General features: G+C 34.1%; 1 protein-coding gene across 1 annotated transcript in view; it reads left to right on the top strand.

The window, feature by feature from the left end:
• The window catches only part of LOC123717171 (neurofibromin), a 66997-nt gene that overhangs the window by 21354 nt on the left and 25969 nt on the right, over positions 1-19674 (top strand). The window contains exons 26-42 of the mRNA XM_045673039.1: positions 4687-4821; positions 6013-6167; positions 7251-7408; positions 8172-8315; positions 9171-9337; positions 10064-10199; positions 10683-10773; positions 11009-11183; positions 12099-12282; positions 12779-12831; positions 12979-13179; positions 14737-14859; positions 15723-15861; positions 17078-17242; positions 17772-17873; positions 18834-18971; positions 19209-19392. Of these exons, the coding sequence (XP_045528995.1) occupies positions 4687-4821; positions 6013-6167; positions 7251-7408; positions 8172-8315; positions 9171-9337; positions 10064-10199; positions 10683-10773; positions 11009-11183; positions 12099-12282; positions 12779-12831; positions 12979-13179; positions 14737-14859; positions 15723-15861; positions 17078-17242; positions 17772-17873; positions 18834-18971; positions 19209-19392 (2450 nt within the window). The remainder of the gene's footprint in view (positions 1-4686; positions 4822-6012; positions 6168-7250; positions 7409-8171; positions 8316-9170; positions 9338-10063; positions 10200-10682; positions 10774-11008; positions 11184-12098; positions 12283-12778; positions 12832-12978; positions 13180-14736; positions 14860-15722; positions 15862-17077; positions 17243-17771; positions 17874-18833; positions 18972-19208; positions 19393-19674) is intronic.

The following is a 19674-nucleotide window of genomic DNA, read 5'->3' on the forward strand; positions in this document are numbered from 1 at the left end:
AAGCTAGGTACAATATTATGGACCCTGTTAGGGCACAGCAAAAGAAGGCATTACGAAACCTATATAACATAGCTAATAGCAACACGATAAAAAATAGCACATAAAACTTCACACTCCAGGCTAGTACCAATTACATAGAATAACATTTTTTTTTATTTATTGAATTTTGTATATTTAGGGATTAATAATCATGAAATTAAGCTATATTTTTATCTTCTAGGTACTCATTAACGCTATAATAACATTTACGTATAAGAAGTTTTTTTAGTTTGTTTGTAAATATATGTATATTTTTTTCATTTCTTAGTGTCTCCGGTAGTTTATTATAAATTTTGATTGACATGACTAGTGGGCTTGATGCATGTATTTGTAATCGGGAAGATGGTAGGTTTAGGCGTTTTTTGTGTCGAAGTGTATATCTTGTCTGTATGTCTTCGCGTGTGGTGTAAAATTCTTTGTGCGTATGGGCAAATTTACAGATTTCCAATATGTATAATGAGGGTAGAGTGATAATGTTTAGTTTTATGAAATGTGGTTTGCAGCTGTCTGTTTGTTCTATGTTAACTATGATCTGAATTAACTTTTTTTGAGTTGTGAATAGTGCTGGTGCGTCGGTGCTATTTCCCCACATTATTACACCGTAGTTTAGCCATGCATGCGCATAGGCGTAGTAGGTAGTTAGAGCGGTTTTCAGGTCCGTAGTCTTTTTAATTTCCCGGAAAGCATATAAAAATTTTGATAGTTTTGATTTTATTTTTTGTATGTGTGATTTCCAGTTTATGTTTGTGTCTATTGTTATACCTAGTAATGAAAATTCGTTAACCTGTTCTATTGTGTGGTTGTTAAAAGAGAAATTTAGAGAAAGTGGCTTTTTTTGACGGGGGTGGAATGCTATTGTTTTGGTTTTTTCAAAATTGATTTCAAGATTGTGTGCATTCATCCAGGTTATAGTTTTTGTTAGAATATTATTGAGTGTAGAGTGTATGTTAGTGATATCATGACAGGGGGCTATAATCGAAATATCATCAGCGAATAAAACACATGGACCAGGTCCTTCTATGGTTTTTGGAAGGTCGTTTATATAAATGAGAAAAATAAGGCACCCAATAACGCTTCCTTGTGGTATTGAGGCTTTTATTGTTTTACTGTCAGAGCGGTAATTTTGGAGAATTTTTCTTTCATTGTTATAAAATTCTATTTCTACTAATTGTTTTCTGTTTTCAAGATAGGACTTGAATCATTCGTTAGTTTTTCCGCGTTGTTAGTAAATGTATCCATTTTATTAAGTACAGTCCTGCACATTAAAGGTGGATTTACGGCGAGTGATAATTAAGTCTTTCATTACAAACAGTAGTATGTATTTTTGCACTTTTTGCCTACCTTATGTAATTTAATACATTTTTTTTTCTTTACTCACAGTGGTTGCCTGGAAGAGATCGCTCGAAAGCGATAAGGCCGCCAGTTGCCGTCCTTTTCATTTAATTATGTTCAATTTTTATATTGTAATGTAACGAAGTGTTCATAAATAAATAAAATAAACTAAAAAGTAAAAAAAATGCACAAGTTAAGATTTTATTGTTTTTAAAAAGTTTACTGATGAAATTAGAAGGCAGTGATGCCGGCTAAAGAACAAAATAAAGTAATTAAAGTTATTTCGTGCATTTTGGTCACGTGACTAAGTAAATATTAATGTTTACGTTTTTTAATAGCAACACTTATGAAATGTCAGAATTCTAGGGGATGTAAAATTAGAGTATAAATATTTAAAGAGATGGACATGTTTTATTTTAAAATGTTGACTATGCTAACTGCATGGTGTCGGTTTTTTGTGACGGTGTGCGCGCGCATCGTAAAAATTTACTCTCATTATTTCCCCCTAACGCGCCAAAAGAAGTATAACTTCAAAAGTTATATGACCTAGCGTAAAATATTTTCGTAGGTTAATAAAATAGTATTGAGGTTAGAATTATATTTATTTATTAAAAATTCAAACACTCTGCATCTTCTACCGCATTTATCATGGAGGGTGTTCAGAGGAGTTGTTCGGATTAATACCTGCAGCTGAGTTTCATCGTCGGTCGTCGACGAATGCGAAAATGTTTTTGATGCAGTTTTTGACGCGCACCAACACTATGTGGAACCAGCTGTTCACGATATTTTCAAACCGTACGAGCCGTATTCATTCTAAATTTCATCAACATCACCTTGATGGCTGGAAATCTTCCACAGTCCGTGTCACAAAGCATTTTATTTTGCGAACTAGCGAACTGTGGAATCGACACCCGACGGGGATCTTCCCTGAGAGATACGACCTCCTACTCTTCAAAATTCGAGCGTACTCCACCCTCAAAGGCCGGTAACGCACCCACTAAAAATTGGTGTCTGTGGGCTGGGATGACTGCCCTTTTCGTTCGGCTCTTTTGCCCCCTATTATATAAAAAAAAAACCAATTAGGGTCGAAAAGCGCGTACCAATTCTTAAAAGGTAAGGTATCACTAAACATCAGGAACCCCTCACACACCTCAAAAAAACCACTGTCCTTACAGTACTAAGCCAATACCATAATGTCGAATGAAGAATTACATAATATACACAATATCGGTACTGTTATGTCACTCTGCGAACATATAAACAGTTAACGAGAGATGAAGTCTCAGTAGTCTAACTAAGCAGCAATGTTGGCCTAATGGCTTCAGTGTGCGACTCTAATGTCTAAGGTCGTAGTAGGTTCGATCCCCGGCTGTGTACCAATGGACTTTCTGTCGAACGGTGAACGATAACATCGTGAGGAAACCGGCTTGCCTTAGTCGGCGTGCGTCAGGCACATGAGCCTGACCACCTATTTGCCTATTAGATTAACAAATGATCATACATATACAGAAAGCTCAGGCCCGGATTGATAAAGGTTGTAGCGCTGATTTATTTTTAGTTTATAGTCTAACTAGAGAGAGGTTAACTGTCGTAATTGTAGAAGATTGTCTATGGTCTTAAACCAGTGTCGATATTTTTAATCCTATATTCCTTTGTATTTCAACTATAGTGTAATATAATATTACATATTATACAATAGTTGAACGCTAGTATAATTAAATATACATATGTCGATACTGTTCGACTGGATTGAGTAAGTAATCAATAGATGGCACTGCTATGGTAAACCGACAAACGTGTCATATAAGCTACAATTCAATATCATGATTACCACGTGTTATTGAGGCTAAAGTATAAATTAAATTTATTTTGTAGTAAACGAAATACCGCGAAATTCTATTATTTCTACTTTTTTTTAATTTTTGGTGTTAGCATAGCCAACCACGCGTTACTTAGACCGAAGTGTAAATCAAATTCAAATTATAGTGACGATAATACAGTGAAATTATTCTTTCGTGTCACGGTATTAAGGCTAACTAAAACCACATTAAGGAGAAACGAAGTTCGCTGGGGCAGCTAGTTATATTAAAACAATCAGTTAACTATAATTGTGTTAACAACAATACTCCTAGATTTTCATGTTGTGAATTGTTATCTGAAGTATCCCATGTGATTCTTTCTCCGTGAATCAGAGATCATATATAAGTGGAAATGTATATGCATATGAACCACATGGCCACCATAACCAGTTATTACCATCTCCATACAAATTTGTTAAAAATGCCTTTTTGATTGTTCTAAAGGCATAATCGCAACAAAACATTTTTATTATCTTATCACTTCGTTGCAACAAATCAGTACAATTAGAGTAATTAAATAATAAGGAGGGAAATTTTCTTATCGCTTTGGAGCGGCAGGCAACTGTTTATATTCATTAAGAGCCCCCATGAAGCTATATGTGCGCGTGAGACCAGCACCATATAATAATAGTTCCTAGGCTAGGCAGTAGTGAAACAAAGGAAACTTCTTTGAGATTTTAGTATGTATATTAGGTTAAAAGTATACACCGAAGAAAACAGAACAAATAAAGAAAAGAATTGATAACACAGCAAGAGAAAGAAAACGTTTAAACAAGAATAAATTAATTATAAGTTACTAAGGGAAATTCGTAATACGCGCGCACAGGTTTCGCGTTAGATAATTCGAATCGCACTGTCCGCTGGTCGCGCTGCCACTGGCTGCAGGCTCCACCCACCGTGCCCGTGTCGTTACACATAGCGTTAAAATCACCGACGCGGTGGTAAAAAGGAGTAGTATTATTTGGTCGCCACAAAGCTATTAAAATTCATGATTTTAGTCGCGCGTCTATTTCCGCCCGGTCTAGTGTCTAGTGAAACAAACGTATGTCTGAAGAAGAAGATTTATTGAAATAAGTCGTAATATATACAATATGTCATAAAATTTCTAGTAACTGCTCTCAGCCAAATTAATGTGTTTTGTGGCTAGTAGTAGTAGTTGGAGATTACTTTGTGTTTTCTTTTGTATGAAGGCATTTTTATATTGAAACCATTGAAATTATAGGCATTAATACATATTTATTGATTTAAATTCAAGCATCATAGAGATGGTGAGACTTAGTAGGAATTAGTCTAGCATATAACATATACTAAAACATAGGTATGCAATGTACATAATAAATTTAACTGACAATATACACTAAAATAATAAAATCACAAGGAGGTGGAAAAAGGTAATCTATAGATCATCTTTTAATACATTAGTTAGTGTAAAGTGAGACGTAACGTTGTGTAACAGGCATGTGATGTGTCCCAGAGAACTGGACCAGGCCTGTATGGAGGCTGTGGCTGCCTTACTCAAAGGCCTGCCTCTGCAGCCCGAAGAGTCCGATAGGGGGGACCTCATGGAGGCCAAAAGTCAGCTGTTTCTCAAGTAAGTAATTTGACAATGGTTGTAATAGACAAATTTAAGATACTATTGTCCTAATATTGTTTTCATAGCATGACATCCTTGGGATTGTTATTTATTTATTTAACATAATATTTATTATTGAATACAGTCTCATATTTACTGTTCAAATTTAATTTTATTTAAACTTCATTGACACTTGTACGCAACCACAAGAACTGGTCGTGCTCGTTCAGTGCGTATATGTGCGTGCGCGTAGATTATGTGGAATTAGTTCGTGAGCTTTTTGACTAATAATTGTTGGATGTGCAATCGTAAAACATTAATTAATTTTATTATAAATTGTTATGAGTGTTAGTGTCACTTCCGAATGTCAAAATCAAATACGTCTTTGACATACCATTACAGATTATATACGTACGTTTAAACTTTTTTTTCTTGTCATACATAACATTTTTTTAGTATAAAATTCTGATAACTAACGCATGATGTTTTTTTTTTGAACGAACACATATTAGAAGTCTATTAAGAAATAGTATTAGAGTAGAACTCCATTATATTATAATAAATTTCCATATTCTAAATTATGAAATAATTTTGTAAGGTATATTACGTACGTGCTAAGTACTAGTGAGTAGTTATCACTGAATAAATTCAAAACTCTCGTTAAACATAAATTAATCAATAAAACTTTTCATTAATGACGAATAATTAAATGATGGTAATCCTTGGGATTGATTTGCTCCAGTTCAAATTGGTATGACTCAAAACTTGGCGATTAAAAAGAGTGGCGGAGACTTTCTTGCCAGTTCTTCTTTCCCGATCTACGCCCTTCACTTGCGAACTGGTAGTAAATGAAAATTTAGAATCAATTTAACAACTTTTCTGTTGACGTTCATAAGTGGTTACCTATATGAATAAAGTTATTTTAAGTTTAGGTTTGGGATATATTTTGTATCGTCTTACGAATATATATTTTCATTGAAAATTTTCCAATTGTAGATGGTAGTTAAATAATTGTGAAGATTTGAAGATTTTTTTAATTCGCCTTCTCGGCCAGCCTAAAGTCAGTAGATTACATGGCCTTGTCTTAGAAATATTGTTTCTGTAAACATTCTAATATATCAATCAAATTATATATACACAGTTAGTTGTTTATTGTCATTTCAGCCCACCATTTTATATTACGTAATTAACTTTAGAATATGTTAACAGATATTTCACCCTATTTATGAACCTACTAAACGACTGCAATGAAGTGGAGATAACTGAGGGTCCTGGTCGACTGGACACGTTAAGGAAAGCGACTATTCAAGCGATGTCCAATTTACTCAGTGCTAACATTGATTCGGGCTTGATGCATAGTATTGGTAAGAACTTATAGTTATTTTGTTTAGATTATTACTCACTGGATATAACTTTAAAGTAAAATTATCCAGGTATGGTTTAGAAATGTACCTTATAAAACATGTTCTTCGTAGTGCCACCTCCTTGCGAAGGTTGGCTGATGGCTATTAATTTTAGATTAAGACATTGTAAATTTTTATATGACATTTGCATGTCTATTTATATATGGCTGATTGTACGGATATTTGTAATTGATCGATCTAACCACCGTACCACTATCTTGGCACATAAACGATTATTATTATTATTCTAAACAATGACTTGATGCTTTGACCAAACCCTTGGCTTAGGGTTTTCAACCTAGACGGCCAGGTCTCCTTCTAAGCTAAACCATTGTTGAAAAGAGTGTCCATGGAGTTTCTTGCCGGTTCTTCTCCATGAGACCCACTTTTGGAACCGTGCAACTAGACGTTTCATAAGAGCCTGCAAAGGCCTATTTGAAATAAAAACTTTTTGATTTTTTTTGATTTTTGATCTACCACTTTGCCTTGTATGACTAGTTGAAGGAGTTCATATTTTTTGGTGTTACGCAAAACCTGTCCGAAACACTCAAGTTTCCTTCTCTTAAGCACTTCCGTACATCGTAAGAACTTTTTTGTTCTTCTGTCCAGAACGGTTGTATTTCGTATGCATTATATTCCAAGTCTGTCCAATATATTTTAAGCACACGTGGATAAATCCAGATCTCAAACGCTTCCGCTTATAAAACGGGTAGTTTAATGAAGCGAAATTTCGGCCCGATTTATAAATGCTATTGATAAAATGAAATTTTAAATATATGTTAAAAAATTACATATTAAAAGTATTGTGTACTTACTTGGCACTTATACCCTGTTTATTACACTAAAGCTTAAGTATCTGATATGAGACATCAGCCACTCCATATTCTGCGCCAGTTGCATCTGCAGCAGGTCACTCTCTTGACCGGTACTGAGCTTTGGTTTATTATTGAATTTAATACGTAAAAATGATTGAACTAGCCATGTCTTAGTAGACGTTAATTACATTATCATTTACAAATATTGATACATCCGATATTATTCCAGATCTTGGCTACCATCGTGACTTGCAGACACGAGCAGCGTTCATGGAAGTACTTACCAAGATACTCCAGCAGGGCACAGAGTTCGATACCTTGGCGGAAACAGTATTGGCTGATAGGTTTGAACAGTTGGTGCAGCTCGTCACTATGATATCAGATAAGGTAATTTGTATGTGATTTTGTCGAAACGTCATAGCGGACATAGCGTCATAGCATTGTAAAGTAATTATAAATTAATTAAAAATAATAACATATTTATTAATAAGGTTTTGGATAAGATTTTAAAAACCATTTTATTGGTTTAAATTCAAATTAGACATTCATTAGTTAAAGAATTCGCCAAAACTTTAGTTGCAGTCCCTATGACGCAACATGCGTACGTTAACATATGTCAAAGTTTTTTTTTAGTGACGATGTAAAAAAATCTATATTTATAAAGATTTTTTTGGTAATGTAGCTTGAATATATTCGGGTGAAAGGAAACTGGTCCTTATTTAAGAACATTATCTCGAAATGTTTAACATAAATGAGTATTATACAATACAAATCTGTGACGCTACAAAGGGTTGTAGGTTGTTTAGATCTGTGCCTCAGATTTCTGTATGTGTTTTACGATTATTTGCCAATATATTAAGCAATTCGATCAGCCTGACACACGTCATCGACTCTTTGGAACTAAGGCAAGCCGGTTTTCTCACGAGCTTTTTCTTCGTACGAGCGAATGTTAAATATAAATAATTGCCGTTGTTGCACAGCCACCGGTCGAACCTACGACTGCAGGGATGAGAGTCGTACATCGAAACCACTTGTCGATATACAAAACTGTCTTAACAAAAAGTTATGAATTACGACAGTGTTACTATTTTATATATATTATTGTTATATACTATTTTTTTTTAAATTTTATATAAATAAAATGTTTTAGGGTGAACTACCAATAGCCATGGCGCTGGCCAGTGTCGTCAGTACATCGCAAATGGATGAACTAGCTAGGGTGTTCGTCACTTTGTTTGACGCTAAACACCTCCTCGCGCCATTGCTTTGGAATATATTCTATCGGGAAGTTGAAGTAAGTAATTATTTGTGGTGAATTGTGCGTTTACGCCAACGGTCGTGGGTACCTACTCTGTTTTTGTCACTTAAATTGTAAAGCCTTAAACCGGAAATTATATTTTCATTCAGTTTTGAAATTTTTTTGACCGAGTTCTAGCGTTCGACATTGCATACCTCATAGACATCTTCCACTGACGAAATAATTGCCCTTAGTTGCTGCAAGTCGCACTTTTTATTATCTCACCATATGTCTTTCAAAAATGGAAATATTGACAAAGTCATTTATCTATTAACATCCTCACGCTACGTACTTTCCTGTCCAATCGCAGCCAACTTCCCTGCCACCCTCCCTTCCAACTTACCTGCCAACTACCCTGCCACCTTCCCTTCCAACTACCCTGCCACCTTCCCTTCCAGCTTACCTGCCAACTTCTCTGCCAACTTCCCTGCCAACTTACCTGCCACCTTCCATATCAGCTTACCTGCCAACTTCTCTGCCAATTTCCCTGCCAACTTACATGCCACCTTCCCTATCAGCTTACCTGCCAACTTCTCTGCCAATTTCCCTGCCAACTACCCTCCCAACTGACCTGCCAACTGACCTGCCAACTTCCCTGCCAGCTTACCTGCCAAATTACCTGTTAACTTACCTGCCAACTTATCTGCCAACTTACCTGCCAACTCGCCTGAGTAAGATGGCAATAAGTGCTATAGTTGTATTGCGACGTGATTTTGACAAAGACTTTCGAAAAAAGACTGAAGCGTTTCCGCGGAAAAAGCTTATTTTCTTTCAAAAACTATGTGCATATTAATATCCAATAAATAGTTAAATTATAAACGCAATGTATCAAGTAATATATTGGATTTTTAGGTATCGGATTGTATGCAAACACTCTTCCGAGGAAATTCTCTTGGCAGCAAGATTATGGCGTATTGCTTTAAGATATACGGACATACGTACTTACAGAATTTATTGGAGCCTATCATTAGTTCATTGTTGGAACAGCCCGAGTTGTGTTTTGAAGTGGACCCAGCCAGGTAAGACTTAGCATATAGCTGCGGATATTTTTGAAATTTCCTAAAAGATGATTTTCCAGTGTTATAAATATATTTTTTTGGATTTCTCGAAAGTTCTTATCGCTCTCGTGTCACTTTGAAAATAAAGCGATACGAATTATTATTTGTCGCAATGCGTTTATTAATAAATATTTAACTTAAACTGAACTATAAAAGTGGTAAATTTTACTAATAATTTATTGAAGACGAATTTTAAACTGAGTTGTCAGGCAATAAATGACACTGACTGTAGAAATTTGCACGCAAAGCAACCAATACTTAGCTACCTGCGAACGCGAGGTCAAGGCGTAATCGTTATCTACGCAGTTTCTCTAAGATTACATCGAAACAAAGATTATATTACAAATTAAAAACATTTATTACATGGAATTACTTACGCACACTACACCTCTCAATGAGGCATATAAGTGCGAGCGAGACAGACAGATAAATATGATTTACGACCCGAAGCCTCAGTTACTACTAGGCTATAGACTATAGTTATTACTATATAGGCAGTATTGTAACCAGCATCGCGACAAGACAAAGCCCTCTGCCCAATGCCACGTATAACTTGATTATCAGATGGGCCTCTGGCCGTCCCCTGGTCTATAATAAAAAAAAACCGTCTTTTTCTTTCACATTGTACCTGCGTTGTGTTAGAAAGAGATTATTGAATAGGGTATAAAGTCTTTGTATATATTACAGATTAGACCCAAGCGAAGATATAGACGTAAATCGAGCTAATTTAATAGAGTTGACCAAAGAGGTTTTTGAACGAATCGTGAACTGTGCGGATATGTTCCCGCCGCAGCTTAGGAGCATGTGTCATTGTTTATACCAGGTAGGATTTGTTTGGCTTTTTTGACGATATTATTGCTTCAATAACAAAATACAGTCGACTCTCAAATAAATTGAATGAAAAATTGAAAAATACTCGATAAATTGAATAAAATCAATGTTATAATCAACATGCGATAATTCTAAGTCCGGACTTCCCTACTCTCTCAAATTTGACGTGTTCATCATGCATAGACCTGTGTATAATTATATTACGGTATTTGATTGTTAATACATAATAATAATAAATCACGAATTTTGATAAAACTCTTATTTACTTGAGATCTCCCTCCCCTGGCGGTAAACACTTGGTCTTTTGTGATTTATCTCTGGTCTTTTTGAATTCAAATTGTCAAGAGAGTGTAACTTCTTTATTTCAGATCATATCCATGTGAAGTTTTAGTTAGTTAACAAAACAAAAACGACTCGAAAAGCGCTGTCAATGTGTATTTTATATTGAATGTAAATAACTATTAATGTTCAACAGGTTCTGAATAAGCGATTCTCACAATTTCCCCACACGAGTGTTGGTGCAGTCGGAACTGTGCTCTTTTTGAGATTTATTAACCCTGCAATTGGTGAGACATTGCATACATTTTTTTTATATATTATAGTATGTCTTTTTCCCGAAGAGGCAGGCAGAAACTCTCTCGGTTATGAGTTATTTCAAGTTGTCCCTTCTCTTGTTCCTCCTGCCCAACCAGACTCACCATCCACGCATCCCATTCATCCGTTCTCCATGGTCATACCTACGTAAGCAATCGCTTTCGTATATATAGAAATAATCTTTTAACTATCTGACCTAAATTTTAGTATCACCCCAAGAAATGGGCATAGTCCATCGGCCCATACCTCTGCAAATCAAGCGTGGCCTGATGCTAATGTCCAAAATACTGCAGAATATTGCGAATCACGTGGAATTCTCAAAGGAACAACATATGTTGCCATTTAACGATTTCCTTAGAGCACACTTCGAGACGGGACGCAAGTGAGTAATAAAAATATGCATCTTCATTATAGGATCTGGTTTTGTGTTTGTTTTCTCCAACTAGCATGTAAAATGTACACGTAATGTATGCCGGTAAACTTGGGTTTCTCACTAGCGGGGTTGGTGACGGGAGAATTATAAGAATCGTCGTCTACATTCCAGGGATTCAATACCTAAGTACTTGCAGCAATCTATATAGCAAATATACTTTCGGAATTCCTTATAACTTAAAAACTTTTTCATATTGTATATTGTTATATAGATTTGCTTGGAAATTTCTTGTTGATTAAGGACCAAACAGTGCATGCATATAGTATTGTCTTTTATTAACATAACATTTACACATTTAAAGAAAACACTTTTAACGGATTGAAGCTATGTATTATAAACTTATAATTATTTTACATAATTTTTATATTTCTGCAAAAACCCTTCATCTTTTAATCGATATCAACTCCGAGGAAAGAAATACAGATAATATAACTTTCTCTACAGCTGTGATACTTTTTGACATTCAACACCTTTTGTCTTCAGTCACCGTGACCACGCACGCTGTAAAGCACGTGAAACGTAGTGAAATTTTTTACATAATGTAAAATAAAATAAGTTTATAATAATACATAGCTTCAATCCGTTAAAAAAAAGTTTTCTTTAAGTGCATGCATATTCTAGTGTGTTTCGAACAAAGGCAAAGTACAGGCACTTCACACACAATTTATATGTATGGTATAGACAATTTAAAGACAAACATTTATATTCAATTTTAAACCTTCTTGGCATATATGTTTGGCAAAGTTTTACCTTTGCAAGCAAAAAGATAAGATATCTTTAAGTATTTCTTTCCCAAGTATTATCCAGAAACTAATTATGATTATCGTATTCAATGTTACGCAATAAATTAATTTAATTTTACAGATTTTTCATACAAATAGCCTCCGACTGTGAGAGCGTAGAGCAAGCGGCTCATAGTTTGTCGTTTATAAGTGACGCGAATGTGTTGGCGTTACATAGGTTATTGTGGAACCACCAAGAGAGGATTGGTGATTATTTGTCCAGTAGCAGAGATCATAAGGCGGTTGGACGGCGGCCGTTTGATAAGGTATGTTATCTTTCAAGTTCCACAGAACCTTAGAAACCTTCTGCAAAAACCAACCTAAGAGTTCAGCCACCTCTCATTCAAATTCTTCGCCAATATAACAGAATAACCACTACTTATCCAAATAATAATATTGTTTAGTGTCAATGCGATACCTAATCTGCAGTATTGCTAGAGTTTTTTGCTAACGATAAGCAAACAATTATTAGTAAAATCTAAAACATGGAGTTTACGGTTTTTATTGCACTTTTATTATGTGTAACATTTGTAGTTACCATAATTTTATTATTTCAGAAAAGATAACTTGTAGTACTGTAGATATAGCATTATGTATGATGTGGTAGTATTTAATAAAGAAAACTTAGTAAATTAATGTAGCAATACTAGAATAATATAATTAAATAAATGTACAGACCTTATATAAATTATAATTGTTAGCTAATTAATTATCTAATTTAAGTTGAAAGTAATTGAAATATATATATGTATATATTTACAGATGGCGACACTGCTTGCTTATTTGGGTCCGCCGGAACATAAACCTGTTGAATCGTGAGTATTTGGTAGCAAAGCTGAGTTTTTGTATGCTTCATGAACAAAATAGTACATGTCCTTATAGCTAAAAAGCGTTAAAATGTTTTAAGGAGAATAATTCTTTAACTTTTGATCTATTTAATAATTTATTGTTCTCAATTCCAGCACATCAAGTCTTCTTTTCTCTTCCTACGCCCGCTGGTCTTCTATAGACATGTCTTCCACCAACTTCGAAGAGTTTATTGTGAAACATAACATGCACCAAAAAGAAGAGTTTAAAAGTATCAAAAGTTTGAATATCTTCTACCAAGCCGGCACCAGCAAATTGGGCAATCCAGTCTTCTATTTTATTTCTAGAAGATACAAGTATGTATTACTCTATTTTAATTCGTGGTTTATCTCGAGCTAATACGTTATGATACTCGGAAATTGCTTGGGATCTTTAAAAAAAAAAGATTATAATGATGTCCACATAAGTATATTAACTTAGATTATAGTTCACAAAGAAAATAGAAAATAAAATAAGAGCATATCTGCTCGTATTAGAGTTAGGAGAACGACTGGTTTGATGGGAATGTAAGATTGTTGATGCATAGGAGGAAATGATGAAGAGGATATGTCAGCAATATAGGATGCATAGAGGAGTTGTACCGCCGTTCTTAATAAATGGATTATTTAACACAAAAATTATTTTAATCAAATAAATAAACAAAGCTTTAGACTTCACTGATCTCAAATCTACAACTTCAATTTTCGTTTATCTAAAATTATTTTGTGGATTTTTTTGATGTTTTGATGTTTTTTCCTGATGGAGAGTAATAATGTTTATCAAGCCTTGGCTTCAATAGCATTTTTGATCGCTAAAGAGCAAAGCTAGACACACGAAATTTATTTTTATTAATTTTTTTAAACTAACAAAAGTTTCTTCACCAAAAATAATAGTGCGACAATTGTATTATCTTTTATTAACATAGCTTTTACACATTTAAAGATAACACCTTTTTACCGGATTGAAGTTAAAAATTATTATAAACTTAAATTTATTTTACATAATTTTAAATTTTGCGTGCGCGGTCACGGTGACTGAAGACAAAAGGTGTTGAATGTGAAAAAGTATCACAGCTGTAGAGAAAGTCGTATTAACTGAATTTATTTCCCCGGAGTTTTAATACATAGATTCAATCCGATAAAAAAGTGTTTTCTTTCAGTACGGCAATTGTCAAATTTATGCACGTATATTTTGTAGGTTAAACTAAAAACTATAATTTATTGCTAGTAGACGTAAGGCCAACTTTTTGGCACAGCTATTACTGACGACCCCAAATGTCGCGGCTTCGCTCGGTTTGACATAAGTTTTCTAAAATATTTTTGAAAGAAATTCTACATGTTTTTACTTTTATAATATATTTTATTTTACACATAAGTCGATATATTAATAACTAAACTATAACATACAACGATTTCGATGAACACAACAGTGAATAATGAAAAATGTTACTAAACAATGAAAAATAATTATATTTCTTATAATGATGTTTAGTTCATTTGTTTGTTTGTATGTGGAAATGACGCTAGTTTTAGCTTATCATTTAATTTAATGATAGACCATTTTGTATTATAAAAGAAGCAGGATAAGGATTGTTTTAACAGTAAAATAACAAACTGGTAATATTGTTTCCTAAAATACATATTTCAGCAACACATTAAGAGGTTCATTCATCATATATAATTAATTAAAATAGCCTCCGTTTGAGTACTATAAGATGATAACGACACGACCTCCTCAGGAGTGACGGCTTCTCCAAATTCTTCCATTTGCCTCTTCTTCTATTATTTTCTCAGCTATCTCTTTTATTTTAAAGATAAATAAATATTAAAAACAAGTATATGACTAAATATACAATGAAAATATTATTTCGCCAGGATCGGAGAAGTGAATGCGGATCTTCTGATCTACCACGTCATTTTGACACTGAAGCCGTTCTGCCAACAGCCCTTCGAGCTGATCATCGATTTCACTCACACCAACTCCGATAACAGGTTCAGGTTTGTATGTTAACGGAGATTAGTGTCTAAACAATAGGTAGTTTCATCTGGAGACTGCTTTGGGCGGTAATATTTTGCATAAAAAGGGATTGAGAGAGTCAATGAGGGTATACTTAACATCAGGTGTGCCTTTGCATTGCCCCCCTGTTATAAAAAAGGGGAAATAAAATTACACGCTATATAAAAATCGGGGTTTTCAAAAAAATGTGTGTTAGCGGTAGTTGATCTAGTTCTTAGAGTAGGAAATTAAACACTTCAATGACGACTTAATTCACTATAATTTACTTCACTGATTTTACGTGAACTGTATAACTTCAAACTTGTACAAAGAAAAAGCCCGTGCGCATGTGTCACAACCTCTTTTATATTCACAACTCCCTCCTCCGACTCGACCATCCCACTTCGGGAAGATGGTCGAGTCAATTCGTAACAACTCGTAAACAACCGAACGAGTCAAATGAATAACTATTGCACATGCGCACTTGTAGCAAGATTCTTAAGAATATGTTTCATAAAAATGTTTAGAATTTAATTAAATAAGAAAGAAAGAATATTTATAAAAACGTAGGCTTGAAACTACCTAGTTAGGTACTTTTTTATCGAACTGAGGGTAAACCCATTCGTTACGTAACGCGTTATGGCGCCAATCTCTGTAGCTTTCCCTTAGTCACGTATACGGCAGCGCTGGGTAGGCTCCTCCTTCACTATAAATATTTTTTTTATTTGAATCTTTAAATTTGTGAATTGTATAGGCACATAAGTTTTTTCTTAGGAAGACTGATAGTTTTCTTTTTCTTCGTATTTCTTTTGTGTTACCTTATTATGATGTATCTTATTTTCTTCTAACCCATGCAATATTTCAGAACGGATTTCCTCCAAAAGTGGTTTACAGTCCTCCCAGAAGTAGCCTACACGAATATACAGGCGTGCTATATATACAACTGCAACAGCTGGGTTCGGGAGTATACCAAGTTCCATGAAACTATTTTGGTGCCGCTAAGGGTGAGACATTTTTTTTAACTTCTTTTCGACGTTCATAATTATGAATAAATATATTAAAAAAAGATATCTAATTTTTTTTATATTTTAATACTTAATTTATGTACTATGTTGCATTGTATATAATAATTTTAGAATGGCTAAGGTAAGATATACCTACATCTAAAAGGAAGGCACTAAGCAGAATCTTTTTTATTTATTTTATTTTATTTATTTTGGTCTTATTTTAAGGCAATTTTTGCCGCGCAACACCGCTATGTGGAACCAGCTGCCCACTGAAGTATTTCCGAACCAATTCGACTTAGGGTCCTTCAAGAAAAGAGCGTACAAATTCTTAAAAGACCGGCAACGCACTCGCGAGCCCTCTGGCATTGAGAGTGTCCATGGGCGGCGGTATCACTTAACATCAGGTGAGCCTCCTGCCCGTTTGCCCCCTATTTTATAAAAAAAAAAAAAATTATTTACACTTCGTTACACTACAAAATAAAAATAAAAATTAACATAATTAAATCAAAAGGAGGGCAACTGGCGGCCTTATCGCTTACGAGCGATCTCTTCCAGGCAACCACTGTGAGTAAAGAAAAAAATAAATGTATTAAATAAGATAGGCAAGTAGTGCAAAATACATGTAATACACAGTTATTAAAACAAAAACTAAACAGGAATAAAATATTAAAGATACATTAAAGAGTAAAAAGACACATAAATCACGATAATTTAAGATAAGTCTCACGTCAGTTAGTAGTTGGTAAGAAAGTTCGGGATACGATGTGGACAGGTAATGTTTGTACAGAAGAAATTTAAAGGAAGACAGAGAAGGAGCTAAGCGAATAGGGACGGGAAGTGAATTCCATGGCCTAACTGCGGAGACCTTAAAGGAATCGCCAACAAAGGAGGAGTTATGAGATGGGATTTCAAGGGTATAGTTTTCGGAAGAGCGTAATCTATAGTTATGGACTCCCAAAAAATTGAAATCATTTTTGAGATAGGAAGGAGTTTTAGGGTTGAACAGGATGGAATACAGGAGATGAAGAACATGAGCATCACGTCGCTGACGAATTGGCAACCTTGAATCTTGGCAAAAAAAATCTTACAACAACTTGTGCCTTTCAACTTTATATTGCTGATAAGCGTTTGGCCTAGTCATATGTTCTAGTAATTTTTAGTTATGTGTGGAAAATCGACACGCAAAGCAAAACTTAGAATTTATCTTTTGTAGGGAAACCGAAAACTAATATTCATAGACAACCATGCTCGTCTATGCGACTATATCGACTCGGAACAACAAAAACTTCCCGGAGCGACTTTGGCCCTTGAGGAAGACCTCAAAGTGTTTAATAATGCCCTCAAGTTATCGCATAAGGACACTAAAGTCGCCATTAAGGTATGCACATTTTCCACATATCAAAAATTAACTCTTATCAATACCTTTTAAATAGTTTGATGGTAAACTTCTTAATTTTCATATATTTATTAAATTCTCTATGGAATTAAAATCATATATCATATCAAATAGTTTGATGGTAAACTTCTTAATTTTCATATATTTATTAAATTCTCTATGGAATTAAAATCATTATATGCATTATTCATTCGTCTTAAGGATAATAGGCGTATATCTTTTTTCATCTCGGTGTAAACTCGATTTTATAGTATACATATTATTTATTATTCAACATAATATTATTTATCTTAAAACATTTCAAATATATTTTTTTATAAACTTTATCGACATGCGCACGTAAACACAAAAGTCTTGCTGGTTTCGCGCGTATGTGTGCGTGCACGCAGGTAGCCTGGGAGTAGCGCGTGCGCCAGTGCGCTTTGTGACTCATCGTTGGACGCCCATATGCATAACGTTATATTATTTCGTAATCATTGAAATATTAGATCTTCATCAAAATATATTCTAGGTGGGTCCTACAGCGTTGCAAATAACATCAGTTGAGAAGACCAAGGTGTTAGGATTTCCGGTGTTATTGAATGATGTGTACTATGCCTCAGAAATTGACGAGGTATGTTTACATTTATTTATATAGATTATGGATGGTTAGGCTGCAGATTCCATGATGAACATGGAAGCTGCAGCCTAGCGGCAATTGGAATTTATTAGTCACACGTCAGCATTAGCACGGGGTTACCGTGTAATCTAAATTTATATATTATAACTTTTCAGACAAATTGGTAACGGTTTGGTTTAGTTGTGATGTTTTTTTCTAATTAAATTAGTTTTAAATCTTTTGTTTTTTTTGGTTCTGGTCTGATTTAAAATATACAAACAAGTTGTTTGTATGTGTGAGATGTTTTGGTTTGGCTCAAGGCTTAGGATGTTTTTTTAAATATAATGAACTAAATAAAATGTAAAAGTTTTTAAATTGTTTAGATTATTTATGCGTTGTCTAGACGTAACTGTTTTATAAAAAAGGAGGCAGTGAAAAAACAACATTTTTGAAGTGAAACTTCTTTATCTGCGATGTAAAAAAAAACACACACACCGTCACAGTTTTTGGTTACGCGTCACATTATTCCGTTACGCGTCACATTTTTCTGTTACGCGCCATATTTTTCCTGTCCCTACCACGGATGATTCAAAGAGATTCGAAGCCATTAATAACAAAAATATATAATAACGATAACAGTGATAGTAATAATTCTATTATAATTAATGAATTTCTGTAATAATCTTAGTAGTAATAAGGTAAAATGAAATAATTGTATTATTTGTATTCACGTCTATGATAATAAAAGCCTTTTGTTAAACTTTATCTTATAAGTTAAATAAGATAAATTATTTAGGTATTTAACCAATTTCTGTAAAGTTGCATATAGTAGATCATTTTTCGAAAAATAAGGTCATAAAGATGTTTCACTTCTTTCGTACTACTGCACATTTTTTTATTACTGTTGTTATGTAGACGTTTCTACATCATTCAACTCAAAACTAAGTTTTTGTTTTATATTACAAACAATTTTAGGTATGCCTGGTGGATGATAACCAGTTCTCATTATCAATAGTGAACGAAGCCACTCCCCTCAGCTTCATACACAACGATTGTGATAATATCGTACAGTCCATTATTCATATACGGAATAGATGGGAACTTAGTCAGCCGGTGAGTCAATATTAAATAAAAAAAATATATGTTTGTCTCTTTCTTCCTAACTGTCTTAATGTGTGAAGACTGTGGTCTTAGTAAACTGCAATTACAGTGTATTTATTATGAATTTAAAAATATTTTTTAACTCGAATTGCTAGTCTTATCCTCCTCAAATCGAATTGGAAATACTACATTAGTTGCACGTTAAAAATAACTATGTGAAAGTGAAACTATTTTTAAATTCGTTACCAGCAAGATTCTGTGACGGTACATCAGAAAATACGGCCCAAAGATGTGCCTGGGACCTTATTGAATATGGCCTTATTGAACTTAGGGTCGTGTGATCCGAACCTACGCACCGCTGCGTACAATCAGCTGTGTGCGTTGACCGCAACATTTCATCTTAAAATCGAGGGACAGTTGTTGGAGACGTCGGGTAAACTTTATAATTTGCTCTATAAACTCAATTTAACATTATTGTCTCACTTAAGACTAGTACTTTAAAACTAACCTAATTTACTAAATATAATATTTAACGTATAGTGTCCAATAACACTAGTTTCAGTCTATCAGGGGAAGACACTCTGTTCTTGTGTACTGTTTTTTATCCACTTAACACTGTTTATCACAATTAATAAATATAATTGAAGATAATAATATATGTAAATGTTTTGTTGATTGTGACGAGGACATTTGTGCTTTTGAGGTTCCTTTTTTT

This window comes from Pieris brassicae, chromosome 12, assembly GCF_905147105.1.
Source record: "Pieris brassicae chromosome 12, ilPieBrab1.1, whole genome shotgun sequence".
NCBI lineage: Eukaryota > Metazoa > Arthropoda > Insecta > Lepidoptera > Pieridae > Pieris > Pieris brassicae.